This window comes from Sinocyclocheilus rhinocerous, unplaced genomic scaffold (genome assembly GCF_001515625.1).
Source record: "Sinocyclocheilus rhinocerous isolate Xijiao unplaced genomic scaffold, SAMN03320098_v1.1 scaffold36, whole genome shotgun sequence".
NCBI classification, from domain to species: domain Eukaryota; kingdom Metazoa; phylum Chordata; class Actinopteri; order Cypriniformes; family Cyprinidae; genus Sinocyclocheilus; species Sinocyclocheilus rhinocerous.
In genome coordinates this window covers 1,503,320-1,521,228 of record NW_015664459.1, presented here as the reverse complement: position 1 = coordinate 1,521,228, position 17,909 = coordinate 1,503,320, and the positions used below count along the sequence as shown (strand labels likewise).

At 36.9% G+C, this 17,909-nt stretch overlaps 1 protein-coding gene across 1 annotated transcript in view; it reads left to right on the top strand.

Annotated features, from left to right (window-relative positions):
• piezo1 (piezo type mechanosensitive ion channel component 1 (Er blood group)) overlaps positions 1 to 17,909 on the top strand; it is a 108,552-nt gene that overhangs the window by 79,918 nt on the left and 10,725 nt on the right. The window contains exons 20-40 of the mRNA XM_016540890.1: positions 1,176 to 1,301; positions 1,714 to 1,914; positions 2,704 to 2,908; positions 4,673 to 4,777; positions 5,897 to 6,053; positions 7,411 to 7,654; positions 7,755 to 7,851; positions 8,968 to 9,133; positions 9,663 to 9,752; positions 9,848 to 9,924; positions 10,604 to 10,681; positions 11,160 to 11,260; positions 12,151 to 12,262; positions 12,395 to 12,469; positions 13,111 to 13,295; positions 13,371 to 13,486; positions 14,508 to 14,672; positions 14,995 to 15,253; positions 16,203 to 16,391; positions 16,727 to 17,042; positions 17,194 to 17,308. Of these exons, the coding sequence (XP_016396376.1) occupies positions 1,176 to 1,301; positions 1,714 to 1,914; positions 2,704 to 2,908; positions 4,673 to 4,777; positions 5,897 to 6,053; positions 7,411 to 7,654; positions 7,755 to 7,851; positions 8,968 to 9,133; positions 9,663 to 9,752; positions 9,848 to 9,924; positions 10,604 to 10,681; positions 11,160 to 11,260; positions 12,151 to 12,262; positions 12,395 to 12,469; positions 13,111 to 13,295; positions 13,371 to 13,486; positions 14,508 to 14,672; positions 14,995 to 15,253; positions 16,203 to 16,391; positions 16,727 to 17,042; positions 17,194 to 17,308 (3,179 nt within the window). The remainder of the gene's footprint in view (positions 1 to 1,175; positions 1,302 to 1,713; positions 1,915 to 2,703; positions 2,909 to 4,672; positions 4,778 to 5,896; positions 6,054 to 7,410; positions 7,655 to 7,754; positions 7,852 to 8,967; positions 9,134 to 9,662; positions 9,753 to 9,847; positions 9,925 to 10,603; positions 10,682 to 11,159; positions 11,261 to 12,150; positions 12,263 to 12,394; positions 12,470 to 13,110; positions 13,296 to 13,370; positions 13,487 to 14,507; positions 14,673 to 14,994; positions 15,254 to 16,202; positions 16,392 to 16,726; positions 17,043 to 17,193; positions 17,309 to 17,909) is intronic.

The following is a 17,909-nucleotide window of genomic DNA, read 5'->3' as shown; positions in this document are numbered from 1 at the left end:
TCAGATTGAAAGAAAAAAGAACTACCACACTAAAAACGTTAGCACATTTTTTTTTAAATTGTTGTTTCCATTTTATTTATTGATTTATTTTTAAGTAAAATTAGGATTCAAAACATTTTGATAACTTATTTTTTGGGGGGAGGTGTGTTGTTAATTTTCAGCTAGAATCAGACATTTTATATCCATATATATATTTCAATCATGACAACTTTCGGAAGATTTTAGCATGGTGATGGATATGACAATGTTAATGTATTTGGTCTAGGCGGAATAGATCTGCTACGCTGCTGCTGAATTGCTGCTGCTGTTGGTTATTGCTGTAGTTGTAGATTATTGCTGCTGCTGCAAGCAAGTACAGGAACTTGCTACTGCCAATGCATATGGCGATACGGTGCCATGAGTATTTAAGACATACTGCTGCTGCACAAATAGCATATAAAATAACCCATAGCAGATCTATACAGGTGGAGCTGGGGAAGGTGTACTACATATGGGACTACTCAGAACAGCATTTTATTATGACTTTTGCATGAGAAAGCACTCCCATTTACTTCATAAAATGTAAAAATCTAGTTTATACTTACCTAAGTACTTTTAAACACATTCATGCAGCAAGTACACACTTCCTCCCACACGTGTATTAAGATTAATAACAGCAACACCGTCTCGCTCAAGATTTGTGTGATAGTTACGTCTCGGCACCCTGCTGGTCTCATAAACTTAGCACTAATTAAACAAATACCCTCAAGCGTGGATGAAGTTGATGTGTTTAGTCTTGCGTTTTATCTGTGTTTGGGGAAAAAAGTGAATTGTTATTCTCAGGTGATTTACAAACGCTACGGCTATTCCTCAGGCTTTCTGTTAAAAAGGCTTGTGTTTATCGCCATATAAATGGCCAAACTTTCCTCTTCTGAGTAATTAGTCTATTCTGCTGACAGGATTGTGCCTTGCAGCCTAAAAGATGTCTAGCAGACTTGAAATGTTCGTTGTGTTTCTTGCCAGTTTGTTTCTTTCCATTCAGTAATTGTGAAGTGTCCTAAACAGATTCAACATGATGTAGCAACAAGATATTTTGTTGGTACCTTTCACTTTCAGTGAGGACAGAAAAATAACTTAATGTTGGAAACTTGCTGGTTTAGGCCACATTGTTTACTCCTTTTCTCTCTGTATTGTAGCCAATGGTCAATGAAACCAGTCTAGAACTGGATGAAGTGCTGAACTCCACCCTGTATAAAGCACCTGTGGACCCAGCCAACTGGTTTGGTGTTAGGAAAGATGCTACTATCCTTGGTTACACCAAGGTGAGAATCTGTTTTACCTTTCACACGAACAAAAGCGAAAATACTTGAGATAGTGAATTGGTGGGTTTTTGTTAAATGTGAGCCAAAATCATCACAATTAAAAGAACCAAAGACTTAAACTACTTCAGTCTGTGTGCATTGAATTTATTTAATACACAAGTTTCACAATTTGAGTTGAATTACTGGAATAAATTAACTTTTCCACGTCATTCTAATTTATTGAGATGCACCTGTATTTGACCTGGAAATATCTCCACATTTTTTACTTTTTATAGTATTTTTATAGTGTGTTATTTTTAAAATCACTGTACATTTTTATAAGTATGCTCAAGTCTAAAATGTCACTTTTTTGTAAGTGAAATCTCAATCTCTAAATGACGGTTACAGTTTGGTCTGTGCTCTGTTCCATTAGGATCATCTGCTGGTCCTGATGCTGCTGGTGTTTGAGGCAACAGTGTACCGGCACCAGATTCATCACTACAGACAACAGCAGCGCTCACCTCCCCCAATTCCAGTCATCTTTCCCCAGGCCACCCGTGACACGCTGGACAAGGGTCTCCTTCACTGCATCAAATACCTGCTCAACTACAGCTTCTACAAGTTTGGCCTTGAAGTATGACATCCACCCAAACTAAAAACATCATAAATGCATGCTATTGGATATATGTGTATCAGAGTATGTGAGCGGAGCGTCTTTTTTTTTTTTTTTTTAAAGTCGGAGCGTCGTGGTTTACACTCGCTCCAAGAGTGCTCAATTCATACAATTCATGCCAACGGCCCATAAAATAACTGCATATAGATACATACATATACATAGCCTATTTAGCTAGCTTGATAGAGATGGATCACTCAAATCAGAAAGAATGTAAGAAATGCAGCGATCCGTAGATAAAATAACTGACGAAAACGTAGTTATTTTCATCACAAACAAAATTTGCACTGCAAAAAGCAGCAATTATAACTTTTAATGCTGACAACCATGTTATTAGCTTGTCATGTGGTAGGAAAAAGTTTACACACTAGTGTTCCAATAAGCCACTTTGAAACACTCCTGTTATTTTATTTATTTTATTTTTTTCTTTTAATGTACTTTATGAACAGAACTGTGATATTTCAAACATACTGAAATACTTTAGATGCGGAGCGGTGTTTCTGATATCAGTGAGCGAGGAGTGGAGTGGAGCGGGAGCGGGAGCGGGAAATGGTGAACCCGGAGTGGAGCTGGAGCGGAGTGATTATTAAATGCTCGGAGCACAGAGGGGAAATTGTTGCCGCTCCACTCCGCTCACACACTCTGATGCATGTTTCAGAATTGATATCTCAAACCATTTCTCAATATTAGTTGCTATCAAAGCACAAATATTAAATCTAATGTTAACTTGTGCATCACTTTCACCTCTAGATCTGCTTTCTCATGACTGTGAATGTTATTGGTCAGCGTATGAACTTCCTGGTTATTATCCACGGCTGTTGGTTGGTGGCCATCATGGTGCAGCGGCGCAGAGCAGCCATTGCCAAGATCTGGTCAAAGTACTGCCTGTTTCTGGTGGTCTTCATGGTATACCAGTATGTTCTGTGTGTGGGCATCCCTCCTGCCCTCTGTATAGGTGAGTCTACCACTCTATTCAAAACAAATGTGATGTCACTTAACATATCACTTTAACAGCAATCATGTTTGTCTAAAATTAAAGGAATATAGAGGCTGCACAGCCTTGTTTTGTTTTGGACATCAACACAAGATGGGTTCTTGGATTTAAAAAAAAGTTCAGCATCTGGCAATGAAATGGAACAGAACACAAGACTCTTGAGACACATTTTTAAAAGCCAAGCTGGTGCTGTTGGGCTGCTGGTCTCTCAACCTGTCCTGCTTATTGAGTGTCCAAAACCCCTCTTATAATTAATAATTATGAATTACACAACTACTATACGTTTATTCAACCTTACTCGGATACATACACTCACGTTAAGTGACGTACTATATAGCAAATCTCAACTGCTTGATTGTTATATGGTAGCAAAATATCAAATTAAATTTTTTCCCCCCACAGCATGTACCATACGTTATACTGACATAGGATAATTTATTCTCTTTTTTTTTAGATTTATTTTTGGTGTTTTTGCCTTTAGTATGTTAGAATAGTATGTATGTAGTCAGGAAGCAAAGTGGGAGAGAGAGATTATGACGGGATTGTAAAAGGTCAACGAGCCAGGACTCAAACTCAGGACGCCCAAAATGCAACAACGCTATATGTCGGCTATATGTCTGCCCACAAGGCTATTTTCACCCTGCTAAATGTGACAATAAGGCATTAAAGGGTTAGTTCACCCCAAAAGGAAAATTCTGTCATTAATTGCTCACCCTCATGTCGTTCAAAACCCGTAAGACCTTCGTTCATTTTCGGAACACAAATTAAGATATTTTTGATGGAATCTGAGAGCTCTCTGACCCTCCATAGACAGCAACGCAACTGAAATGTTCCCAGACAGAAACGTAGCAAGGACATTTGTAAAACAGTCCATGGTGACATTAGTGGCTCAACTTTAATTTTGCGAAGCTACGAGAATACTTTTTGTGCGCAAAGAAAACAAAAATAACATAATTTATTTAACAATTCTTCTCCCCCGCGATATGTCTTCTGCCATTTTGGAGAGAACCCAAGAACGTAATAGGCGTTGTTTACGTTAGGGAGGAAAGCGCACGCATGAACGTAATCTGCGTAATCAGCATTGTTTACACTTAGGGTAAAGCGTGCATATGCGTTGTGATACTCTTTAAAATGGAGGAAGACAGTAACTCGGGGGAGAAGAATTGTTGAATAAAGTCGTCATTTTTGTTTTCTTTGCGCACAAAAAGTATTCTCGTAGCTTTGCAGAATTGAAGTTGAACCACTGATGTCACATGGACTGGACATGGACACATGGTTTTACCGATGTCCTTGCTACATTTCTGTCTGGGAACATTTCAGTTGCGTTGCTGTCTATGGAGGGTCAGAGAGCTCTCAGATTCCATAAAAAAATATCTTAATTTGTGTTCCGAAGATGAACGAAGGTCTTGTGGGATTGGAACGACATGAGGGTGAGTAATTAATGACATTTAATTACAAACAATTTTCATTTTGGGGTGAACTATCCCTTTAAGATATTGTAAACATTAACATGATGTATGTGTGTAAAGCTTTGAAACAATGTGTTGTGAAAAGCGCTATACAAATAAATTTGACTTGACTTTATTTGACCTAAAACGAGTATAAGTCAGCTCGGCTGCCAATTACCACAGATTAATTACAAGAGCATATCTTGTGTGTCTATGCTGCTTAGTATTAGTGCAAGTTTTCTTGGTAAGTAACCTGACCTGTCTCGCATGGCTATAGATTACCCTTGGAGATGGAGAACCTCTGTAACTATCCATTCAGCTCTGGTTAAATGGATCTACTTACCTGACTTCTACACCATCCCCAACTCTAGGAACCTAATATGTAAGTGACACCTTCAACTGAACAGCAATGTAATTACTCACCAGTTATCCTACCTATAGTGGCTTCAAAACATATATGGACACTTAAGCCACATTAAAAAATGTATGACTGTTGTTACATTAGACTGTACAATATCAAACCAAATGGCATCTGCAAACAAATTCTAAACTTCTTCTAAGAACAATGACTTTTCAGTCAACTATCAAGGTTATTAGTCTTATCTAATACAGTGACTTAAATTTAATTTTAGGTGGGGCTTAAGTATATTATTATTTTTAACATAAGAGTGGGCACATATTTGACTGTGTCAGCCGTTTCCAACTATTTTAGTTGTACAATATGTGATGCTGCTTAAAGGGGTCATATGACACGATTTCATGTTTTCCTTTCTCTTTGGAGTGTTACAAGCTGTTCGTGCATAGATTAGATCCGTAAAGTCGCAAAGATTAAAGTCTCAAACCCAAAGAGATATTCTTTCTAATAGTTTAGACTCAACCACGCCTTCCAAAAACGCCTCATTCAAACACCACAAATCTATGCACTGTGTTGGAAGATTTGCATAACACCGCCCAAATGTGTACGCAAAGAAAGAAGGCACTGTAGTATTGTTACCACCACCGCCATGTCATGGAGATGCTGTGTGTTTCCAAATATGGTAAAGGGGCGTAACATTTCCGTCACATGCTTGAGGTATTCGGCCAATCAGAACGCACTGGATAGCTGGCCAATCAGAGCACACCGCGCATTTCCGAACTATGAGCTTTGTAAAAATCGACTCGTTTCAGAAAGGCGGGGCAGCGAGGCGCAACAATAATGTACGGTATGTAGAAAATAATGTGTTTTTTGAACCTTACACCGCATAAACACATTGCATTACACCAAATACACCAAATAATGTTATTTTTAGCATCGTCATATGACCCCTTTAATGTTGCAGAATGGTAATTTTTATCATATTGTTTCAGTGTATTGTCAGAATCATAAACGCACTGGTTTGTAGTGCAAATAGTTTGACTGTTTGTCACTGCACTGCTATTCGTGTTGAAAAATAAGGTGGATATAGTGAAACTTGAGGCCCCTCCAAAATACATAAAATGTTTGCAAAATGTTCTGTTGCAGCGGACTTCCTTCTGCTGATGTGTGCCTCCCAGCAGTGGGCTGTGTTTGAAAATGAGAAAAAGGAAGAATGGATGGTCATGGGAGGTGAGAACAAAGACAACCCTGACCCCATGGAGGATATGCTCTTCAACCCAGCCCCAAACTTCATCAATTGCAGGTAACACATTGTGTGTACTTTAGTGAAGAATGAGAAATAAAAACAGCTTTACTTGGTACGGATCTAATGCAAAAGGAGCTTTAAAGGAATACTTCACCCAAAAATGAAAAAAATCAAATTTGGAAAATTTACTCATCCTCAGGCCATCTTAGATGTAGATGAGTTTGTTTCATCATCTGGACAGATTGGAGAAATATAGCAATACAGTATAGCACTTACTCACTATTGGATCCTCTGCAGTGAATGGGTGCCGTCAGAAAGAACGTCCAAAAAGCTGATAAAAGCATCCCAATAATCCACAAGTAATCCACACCACTCCAGTCCATCAATTAACATCTTGTGAAGTGAAAAACTGTGTGTTTTTAAGAAAGAAATCCATCAAGGTGTTTTAACTTGAAACTGTTGCTTCTTGCTAAAATCCATAATAACACTTCCTTCAGTGACAAATTCCATCTCCTGTTTCTCTCACAACAAAATCCAATGACACACTGCTTTTGTTTAGAACTGTTTTACACCATTTTCATTCGTAAACGGTGCTTGATCTGTGTGTATTTCTCTCCTGATTCAGACAAGGCAACTTTTTTTCCACTGAGAAAAGTAATGTTATAGATAGAGGACTTGTATTTTAACCAGAAGCAATGGTTTGACGTTAAAAACATCTTAATGGTTTTATTACAAGCACACAGCTTTTCACTTCAAAAGACGTTAATTGACGGACTGTAGTCGAATTGTGATGTTTTTATCAGCTGTTTGGACTCTCATTCTGACGGCACCCATTCACTGCAGAGGATCCTTTGGTGAGCAAGTGACATAATGCTAAATTTCTCCAAATCTTTTTCAATGAAGATACAATTCTTCTACAACTTGGATGGCCTGTGGGTGACTAAATTCATTAGAAATTAGCCTACTGATTGCCACCATTGATGGACAACATTTTTTTATAATATTAAAAATATCTGTATGACAGTATATTCTGCAGTTCTTCCCTGCTGTACCGAATATCTATACTTTTCAAAGTATCATATCGAAGTTAGAAATTCAAATATTGTGACAAAATTAATTTTGTAGGGTGCCGCAAATGTGTTAAAATTTCCAAAGGGTGCCGCGACTAAAGAAAGGTTGGGAAACACTGATTTAGACTATTTTCATTTTCATATTTCTTTAACATTGTTTATTGCTTTTATAAACAATAATGACAGCAATATGATAAGAAACTGCTCTGTAGATAATTAAATGTAACAATTACTCTACAGAAACGAAACTGGTGTATTTGATCATTTTTATGAACTATTTGCTTCATTAATGTCTTGTATTGAAAAATAATATCTGTGTGTCTCTCTCTCTCTATGTATTGAAGGTCCTATCTGGACATGGCAAAGGTCCTGGTGTTTCGGTACATGTTCTGGTTTGTGCTGTCGGTGTTGTTTGTGACCGGTGCCACTCGGATCAGTGTGTTTGGTTTGGGGTATCTTATGGCCTGTTTCTTCTTCCTGCTGTTCGGCACACGTCTGTTGATCAAGCCATCACGTACACGTCTGGTCCTGTGGGACTGTCTGATCATGTACAATGTGGCTGTGATCATTTCCAAGAACATCCTGTCTGTGAGTGAACAGTCCTACTATGCTGACTCACTAAGCCATATAACTTGCAAACAGCTACAAAGAGAACAACTTTCTTACAACAGCCCTGTTCTTGTGTTAGATCCTGGCCTGTGTGTTTGTGTTGGAGATGCAGAAGAACTTCTGCTGGGTAATTCAGCTCTTCAGTCTGGTGTGCACAGTCAAAGGCTACTATGACCGTAAGTTTTGCACTGCTGCTGCGTTGCCCTAGAGTGGTGGTTCCCAAAGTTTTCCCACGGTGAACGGTCAAGCACGCTGTCATAATATTTTCCTTAAAAACTACAAAATTGACTGTTTTTGTCTAGAGTAAAAATATCTAAATAAGTACTCACAACATTGTGGCAATTAGCTATTCTAAATTGTTTATATAAAAAGAGAGCACAGAGTAGAGAATTTAGAAAGACATGTAAGTGCTGTTTTGTTCCCATGGCCAAAACTGAAATATCAAGTATAAAGTGGATGTTACAATAAAAATATTTGCCTGCTTAGTGTGGTAATTGACCGATCAGAATCAAAAAGCTGTGTAATATTATTAACACAAGTAAAATTTACTAGAGTAAAGAGTGCAAGATATTAAGATTTATATTAGTAAGTTTTTTTTTTTACCACATTATAAAATGTTTTTTTGCTAACACTTTATTTTAAGGTGTCCTTGTTATGCATCTTACATGTACGTACTATTATAAAAACAATAAATTATGCATAATTACATGCAAGCAACCCTAAGCCAAACCCTAATCTTAACCCCAACCATATAGTAAGTACATGTAGTTAATTAATATTACTCAGTACTTAAATATATAATTACACTGTAACAAGGACACCTTAAAATAAAGTGTAACTGTATTTTTTTTTTATTAATCAAAACACTAAAACACTAGTTCATGAACTTTGTTCTTTGCACACCATTGTATCTCATTTTTACTCCATTTTTACTTTTCGAAAACATTTTAATTATTTTAAAGCAGTCTGATTAAGGCTCCAATTAGCGATTGTATGCAAATTAAATGTCAGCTCATTTTAATTATAAAAATATACTCAAATATAGTCGATGACAAGTTTTATAGTAATGATATGAACTTGGTTCTTAAATGAATAGAATCAGCAGGCCAATGCTTGTGAAATTTAGCTTTAAAATACACATGAATGAGACGAGATCCATTTTTCCCCCCCACCATTTAAAATATTTTTCTAGGGTATGTGCACAACATTTTAAATATCTTAAAATATGCCACATCACAGACCACAGCACAGTCAGATGTAATCTTATTTATGTGTATGTGTTTCTTTCTCAGCTAATTCAGTGTGGGATAAAGAATGCTCTCTGCCTGTGGAAGAGGCTGGCATTATCTGGGACAGTATCTGTTTCTTCTTCCTCCTCTTACAGAGGAGAGTCTTCCTCAGTTTTTACTTTTTGCACGTATCTGCAGATCTTCAAGCATCAGCGCGACAGGCCTCTCGGTAAGTGCGCCCCCTGCTGGGCACAACAGAAGGGGCAGTTGGGGCAGATATTTCATGCTTTCCATTCAGTCAGGTGTGAGAAATTGATAAATCTGACTTACGACTCTAGACTTTTCTTGTCCAATTCTCTAAATATGATGATGTATAAAGAAACATAATGGATATGCTAGCATTTTTAACAGAAATGTTCATTTTACCATCTGTGCAAATAATTAATTAATTTATTATTAGTATGCAATTATTTTTTAGCTTGAATGTTTATCTCTAACTGCATACATCTCCCAGGAGGCTGCCATGTTTTCTTTTTTTTTTTTTTACATCATAAATGCATCTAGGACAGGGTGAATTCTAAGGTTTTCATCCTGAAGTCTAATTGTGTTGCGCTTTTCAAAATATGAAGTTCAAAATTTAAACTTTCAAAGTTGAGTGGAATACAACAAAAACAGTGATTTAGTGTATAAGTTAGGGTATTTCTAACATATGAAGTTTATTTTCTGACCTGATTTTTCATGTGTGTGTTTGCATTAAGGGGTTTCGAGCTGTTCCGAGCCAGCATTATAAAGAACATGCATTTCTATCAGCAGGCAGAGAAGAAGTCAATTCAGCAGCTAAAGGAATCGTGAGTTCACACTGTCATTTTTACCATAACCAATCAATCATTCAATCAATGTCCTTCCTGAGCTCTAGTCACTCTATATCTTTATTTTTCCTCAGGATGAAACGCATACGTGACAAACAGCAGAAGTATAAAGAAGGACGCAAAACTTCAGATATAGAGGAGCTGCCATCAGGTACAAATGCATTACCATTTAAACAAATATAACTTTGATCAGCTGTGGTTTGAAATAACTGCGCTTAATTGTTGCGGTTCCAATTTGTGTGGCAAAATCTGTGAAATTCTATAAAATGGATTTTAATATGGTAAAGTGCATTAAACAGAGTATTATACTCCTGTAGGTATCTGAAAGCATGATCAAATTAGCAAGAATATTTCAAATGTTGGTTGACCCACATATCAACATTGTCACTATTTACTCCCACATTTTGATACAAATCTATATGACATCCTTTTCTTCTGCTATCGCTTTCAAATCTTATTTACACGCAATATTAGCTTTCAACAAATGTCATTTGATATCACATGCATACGTGAATTAAGTTTGTGGGCTATGGCAGCTGGGAAAATATAAGTGAATAGTACATTTTAAATGAATGGAATGAGAGTGAGAAAATTCTGAACTTTTTTATTATTTGGTGTATTCTTTTAATAAACAAATAGGGAAAAGGAAGGGAATGTTTAGGCGATTGTGAGAAAATAATGACTTTCTTTTTAATAAACAAACATGCACAAGGAAGGGGATGTTTAGTATGTTGTAAACTACTGTTCAAATTCCATGGAAAATCAGAAAGTGCATACTAGTGAGAGTGCATCAGTCATAATATTAGTTACATGTGTATTTCACCTCACAGACTCCACGGAACAGAAGAAGGAGAGACAATTATCAAAGTCCAAACAGTGGCAGTATCCTTGGATGGACCATGCAACTGGTATACTCGCAGTCAGCTGCTATACTTACTGAATATCAAGCTTAGCCCTGTCAGAGTCTGCAAATCATTTCATATCATATGAAGATGGCAGTCTTAAGTTTAGATTTAATAAAGTTCTGTATACTGCTGTGTTATTTTAGTATTTTTTTAGTAACTATTGTAGTTTTTTTAGTATTTTGATTTTAAAGTTTTATTAATTTAGTTGTGAGGTTTTTATTGTCCTTTCCATTAGTTATAAATACTGTATATCTATAAATGTTTTTCAATTATATTTCATTTTTTTATACATCAAGTCAATCTAAAGAAAATGAGAAATGTTTTTTTAATTTGAAGTCACTATAGTTTTAGTTCATTATTATAATGACCCTGGTCCACTATACACTGTGCATCAGAGGGTTTTGAACATATTTTCTTGAAAGAGAGCAAAAATTCAGACTGCAACAATGAGTTTAAGTATGATTTAATGTTGTTGATTTAGTGTTGCATTCTGGGGAATACTACATGTTTGAGTCTGACAGCGGAGAGGAAGATGAATCCTTTCAGGAGGAACAGAAACCTCGTCAACAGACTGCCTTTCAGGTGACATGCTTTGTATTGACTTTGTTCTATGCTTGGTAAGACACTAGGCGCGTTTCCATTACCCTTCAAATTGCGGAAATTGAAATTGCGAATTGAAAATACGCCTAATGGAAACGCATCAATTTAGCAAAAACGCCCATATATCGCAAAAAAGTTTTTACGCTCGCATGAGGTGGTTTTTCAGGCAATGCGAAAAAGGAATAATTCGCAAAACTGCAATGGAAACGGCTTTTTCGCATTTACAGGTCACATGGCGTATGTAAAAAGTCATATGATCATTCTTCAATGTACTATAACCTCCAAGAAACACTTCATAAGTGGCCGCGCTCCAGTATAAGGGGCTTTCTATGGGAAGCCAAACAACTCAAATGTGGGATGCGCCTATGACAGGTCAGCGCGGCGCGAACACTTGAATACCGCGCCGTTTCGTCCCACATTTGAGTTGTTTGGCTTCCCATACTTTCCCTACCATTAACGCTTAGACAATTTACACTGCACACGTCTGCAGTGCAGTGTGGCTCTGATACGGCCACTGAAGCTGACTGTGGCCACTCAGTGCTTGTTTTTATGTTTTTATACAGTCTATGGTTTATTCAAGCCGTGCCACGCACGTTTCTGAAGCGGCTCTCTTTGCTGCTTCTGTAAAGATACATGCAAAAGCCTCCTTTGAATAAATATAGCCAAAATCCCTTGCCATGACTTATCGCGAGAGGCAAAAGGTTACGTTTTAGTCGCATAACATTGGTTAATGGAAACGCCGTCATTTCGCAATACTTTTTTATCGACATTTATAAAATATCGCCAAAGTTTTGCGCAAATCTGTAATGGAAACGCGCCTAGTGTTTATAGGGATAAATGTGTAAAGTTTGTGTCTAAACTGTTTTCCACAGCTGGCATACCAGGCTTGGGTCACCAGTGCAAAAGAAGCTCTGACAGACCGTCAGCTGAAGCAGAGAGAGCAGAGAGCGGAAGCAAAGAAGCAACAAACCTCTCAGGCTACAGGTTAAACATTGAAATATATGCATATTAAACATACAGTAACACATACACAAAGAAACAAAGCAATCGGCTGCACATTTCATCGTATTACAGTAGAATTTAGAGTTTTAGTCTATTTCTCTCTGTGGTTATCAGATGACACTGAGGAGGGTGAAGCAGTTTTTGATGGGAAAGAAGTGGAGGAGATGCAAGAGGAAGGAGATGATGTGGGTAAGTCATGGGCGAGGAATAAATGTAAAATAAAAAAAATAAAATATATTTTGTAATTACTTTTTCAAGTCATAATGCAGTTTCAATGTTGCCGCTGTAGCAGCCATTAGCGTAAACTGTCTTTCTATGGTCAGTTTTCTCTTTTAGATAAGATAAGATAGCAGAGCAACAGTTTGAGGAGAGTTTTGCTAAGCAAGTTAATTGTAGTTTGTTAAATTATGAACATATGTAGTGTATAGCTACCTAAATGATAATACATGTAGGTTAATGGCACAGCCATTTGAAAATAACTACACTAGTCAACATTTGAAGTGGATCAAAACCTTTCATTAAAGACAAAAAAGCATTCTTTTCTTAGGACAACTTTGAACTTTTTTGATCCACTTCAGATAACTACACTAGTCAACATTTGAAGTGGATCAAAACCTTTCATTAAAGTTGTCCTAAAACAAAAAAGCATTCTTTTCTTAGGACAACTTTGAACTTTTTTGATCCACTTCAAATGTTGTCTACTGTATATCCCCTTTTAAATATAAAGATTTATCACAGCCTTACTGTAAGCATCTGCAAAACAGGGGAAAACAGCTTGAGGGTGCCTTGAATTTCACTTGACATCCCAGTGCATCATTCTGATTTTACAGCATCTCAAGCCACTGGCAGTGATATAATGCAGAGGATTCTGGACATACTGAAGTTCCTGTGGGTGCTTTTCTTGGCCATGGTGGACGGATTCACTATGTGGCTTAATTTGCTCACCAAGCAGTATGTAGACACTTCTATGGTCCTCTCTGAGGAGCGCTACCTCTTCATTCACAACATCAGCCAGGTGGGCAACTCGCTCAAACAAACCTTATCCAATGTGTTGTTGGCATTGTTCTCATGAATTTTGATCCATTCACAGAGACCCTCCAGAGAGCCCATGGATGATCAGATATCACAGGACAGTGAGAATCTCACTGTTGAGACATGTCTCGATGAAACGGACACAGACAATGTTCGCTTCAACAGTAACATCAAGTGAGTCTGACCTGCCCAGCAGCCAGTTTCCTACACTGATGTCTACATAGTCAAGAATGTCAAACAAATTTTGTTTTGTTCAAGGACTTTACATGGTCAATATCACCAATTGTGAAATATTATTACACGTTTTCTATTTGAATGTGTTTTAAACAGCTGGATTTTATTACTCCAGTCTTCAGTGTCACATGATCCTTCAGAACTCATTCTAAAATGCTTATTTGGTGCTCAAGAAACATTTCTTATTATTATCAATGTTGAAACCGTTTTTGCTGCTTAATAATTTTTTTGTGGAAACCATGTAACACTACAATTAAAATGTTTGGTATAATTAAGATTTAATTGTTTAGTAAAGAAATGTCTAATGTTACAAAAGATTTCTGTTTCAAATAGATGATGTTCATTGAACTTTCCATTCATTAGGAATCCTGAAAAAAAAGTTCCCACAAAAATATTAAGCAGCAAAAACATTTTTCAACATAGACAGTAAAGAACCACTATTAAAAATTGAGCACCAATAATAATCCATAATTAAGCACCAAATCAGTATATGAGAATGATGTTAGTGCAAGTCATAACTTACATTTTAAATTTTGCAAAATCATAAAACTTTCTAGTTATTTATAATTTTAAAAAAGTTATTTCTAATTAGGTTATGAATCCCAGAATTTCAAGGTGGTCTCAGTCTTTTTCAAAAGTTGTGTGATATTAAAAAAATGTAAAACATTTCCTTTTGTATGTTTGATTAGATATTTTTTTGCAGTGTTTATGATTAATGCCGTGTTCTAACCAGACATGACATCACATGTCCATAATGAAAGTAAAAATTATTTGCCACACCACAATCACGGATAATAAGAATATACAGTACAGTACTTGATGTTTAATATACAGCTGTGTGGGAAAGGATTTTGGACCAATGATATTTCAGTGTGGGATATCCAGCAGGAGGCCAACAGAGGGTCTTTTTTATGTATTTTGTTTCTGTCAGTTACGACCAAATGTCCCATTTGTTTTGCAGTGTGGTTGAGTTGGAGACACTGGGTGGTTTTCCAAAGTCCCGTGACTTCAGCAGCACAACTCTGTCCTCTGAACTCACATTAGAGCTTGATACAGAACCTTTTTACAGCCAACACACCCTCCGCCCTCGACGCTCCAGAACTGCAAGTGAACTGCTTTCAGAAAGGTGCTGCTTTATATGACATGACTGTATGATATTCTGCCATTATTAAAGAGTACAGCACTTTGGTATGCTCTGATGTTTTTTAAAGTGCGTTTTAATCTAATTGACATAACTTTTTGCATTGACAGTTATTTATTTATCATTAATTTAGAATAAATTCAGCATTGAAAAGCAGTGTGATGCATAAACAATTTACAATTTTTATATATTTTCACATTTCACATTATGTGAATAAGACCTCTTTGCTAAAACGATCAAATAAAATAAATAGTTTTGTTTTGCAATTTGTGCAGTTCAGTTATTTTCTCTGTATGCTCTATTTTAGGCCATTCAGTGTTGAGGAGTTGATACAGAGTGGTGAATTCTACTCGTCTCAGAACCGACTGCTGAAGCTGCTCTTTGCACTCTATAATGTTCTGGCGGCCCACTCTGAGCTGGTCTGTTATTTCATTATCGTGCTCAATAACCTGGTGACAGCCTCTGTCATCTCACTGGTGCTGCCAATTCTCGTCTTTCTCTGGGCAATGCTGTCTGTGCCACGACCTTCCAAGAGGTTCTGGATGACGGCCATCATCTATACAGAGGTGGGGAAGAATAGACATTGCCTTTGTTACGACTGACTTTGTTATTTGATTCAGATATGTTTCAGATAATAAAAAAAAAAATTAAATGCTAATATAATGCTCATTATATTATTATATCATGTTCATGATAATGCTTTTTAGTTTATTTTATACAGTATATATAAAACACTTTTTTAACTACCTTTGAAAAGTAAAATTTGAAAGCTTTATTTCTATTCTATTGGGGGAGGGAGTGTTAGGTTTAATAACTAGCTGGTTGATGCTGGTGTTGTTGGTTGACCATTCTGACCACCAGCTAGTGGGACCAAGGTTAACCTAGTTGGACTATTTTGGTCAAGTTGATTAACTCTGGTAGACCACCTTGGGCCATAAAAACCAACTGCTATGTTTCAAAAACAGCTTGACTGCATTAACCCTGTAAAGCTTGTCATATGAAATAGTAGCCAGAAAAGGAATGGTTTATTGAAACCTTAGACAAAATCTTTAAAAAAAAAAGTTCGCTTTTTTTTTTTTGAATGTATGAATAGTCAAGTAAATTTAAGGTGTTACAATATAAAATAATATTAATGTTATTCTTATATAAAAATCTAAATGATTTCACTGCCAAAAGATGTGTAGCACAACCTAAAGGGGTTAAAGGTTTTTAGAATTACACTAAAAAGGCTTTTTACTTGCTAAAGAAAGTATAAACTATCAATCAGATGACAGAAGACATGTAGAAGATTGTGTACAAGAATTTTTCAGCAAAGTTTTTATCATGTTGATATTTAATTTAGAGGTATCAAATATGGTACAGTAGGCTTTATAGGGTTAAGCTGGTATGGTCTGTTGTTTTCCAGCAGAAAAAGCTTTTCTATATACAAAACAAAGCTTTAAAACTATGCAAACCAGTTGCGGGTGGAACAGTAATAACTTATTGTGTGTCTCTGGCATGTTGTGTTTGCCACAGGTCATGGTGGTGGTCAAATACCTGTTTCAGTTTGGCTTCTTCCCGTGGAATACTGAGTATGAGCTGAAGTTAAATGAGGACAAGCCGTTCTTCCCTCCACGCATCCTGGGCCTGGAGAAAACGGACAACTACATCCGTTATGATTTGCTCCAGCTATTGGTCCTCTTTTTTCACCGGTCACTTCTCCAGGTGTTTAGCTCAAAAAACAAGCCTGTTTCAGATGCTTACCATCTTTCAAAAAGTAAATTTTTATATTAACAAAAGTTAATTCTATTATAAAAAGTTTCTATTCAAACTCTCAATTCGAAAGAAATGCATTGGTATGGAAGTTACCTTTGCATGCCTAATTTTAAAATAAAATCCAATGTTGACATATCAGGGCATTCTACATGGAATTCATAATCAATCTCATTATGTAACCATAATGGTGTCGTTTCTTACAATCTACAAACACCATTTTCATATATTATGACTTGGCATCTAGTTTGTTCGTGATATACTTTTTTTCACTTTGCCTCTCTCAGCGTTATGGTCTCTGGGACCAAGAGGGCCCTCTGGAAGAGAAGAGCAATCTTTCATCTGCGGAGAAGAACAAGAATGAAAGAGACGAGAAAGTCTTTCAACTCTCAGATGAAGAGGACAGCCGAGCACAGCCAGAGGCCGACACGGAGGTGCTGTCAATGACACCATCGACAGAAACACCGACCGATGCTGAAATACAGACTGACCCAGAGCCCAACATACAAACAGATACCACAGAAACCCTTGATACAGTGAAGGCAGATGGAAAGAAGAAGAGTCGTTTCCTTCGCTTCCGCAAGAAAAAACAGTCCGAAAAAGGTCTGTTGGGAAAAAAAAAAGATTATTTACAGTATATAACTAGATATATATTATACCTAAATAGTGTCTGTAAGATTGTACTGAGTTACCTGAACCTGTACCTGTTATGTGTAGTGTTATTTTGATATATGTATAAACAATCCTCTCATAGACAATGGACAGAAGGAACCCAAGAAGAAGAAGAAGTCAAAGAAATGCAGCAAGGACACCAGTAAAAAAATATTGAATGCTATTGGAGGAAAACTCGAAGGACTTTTCTTATCCATGTAAGATTCTTGTTGCTTTTGTCTCAAGCCAGCAGGAAAGACTAGATCATTGCAGCTTATCAAAGTCTAGTTGGTTTGTTGTCTAGTTGGTCTGCCAGCACTGATAAATCATCTAATGATCATAAATGATCAGATTGGACCAGTTAGCAGCCATGTAAAACTACTGGCTTTTCCAGCGTGGAATTAAACTGATTTTGTTGTTGTGTATTGCAAAGTTGCAATATTTTACTTGTTTTTCTCACATTAAAGGGTTAGTTCACCCAAAATGAAAATTCAGTCATTAATTACTCACCCTCGTGTTGTTCCAAACCCGTAAGACCTTCGTTCATCTTCGGAACACAATTTAAGATATTTTTGATGAAATCTGAGGGCTCTCTGACCCTCCCATAGACAGCAAGGTAACTACCACGTTCAAGGTCCAGAAAAGTACCAAGATGATCGGCAAAGTAGTGAGCGTGTGGTGGCGCCGGCACTGACCCAGATCCGGCGTAATGACGTCATTATCAGATCTGGGTCAGCGCCACCACATGCTCGCGTCATGATACTGTCGTGAACGCGCATCCACAAGTGACGCAGTAGAGACGAAAATGTGGAATAAAGT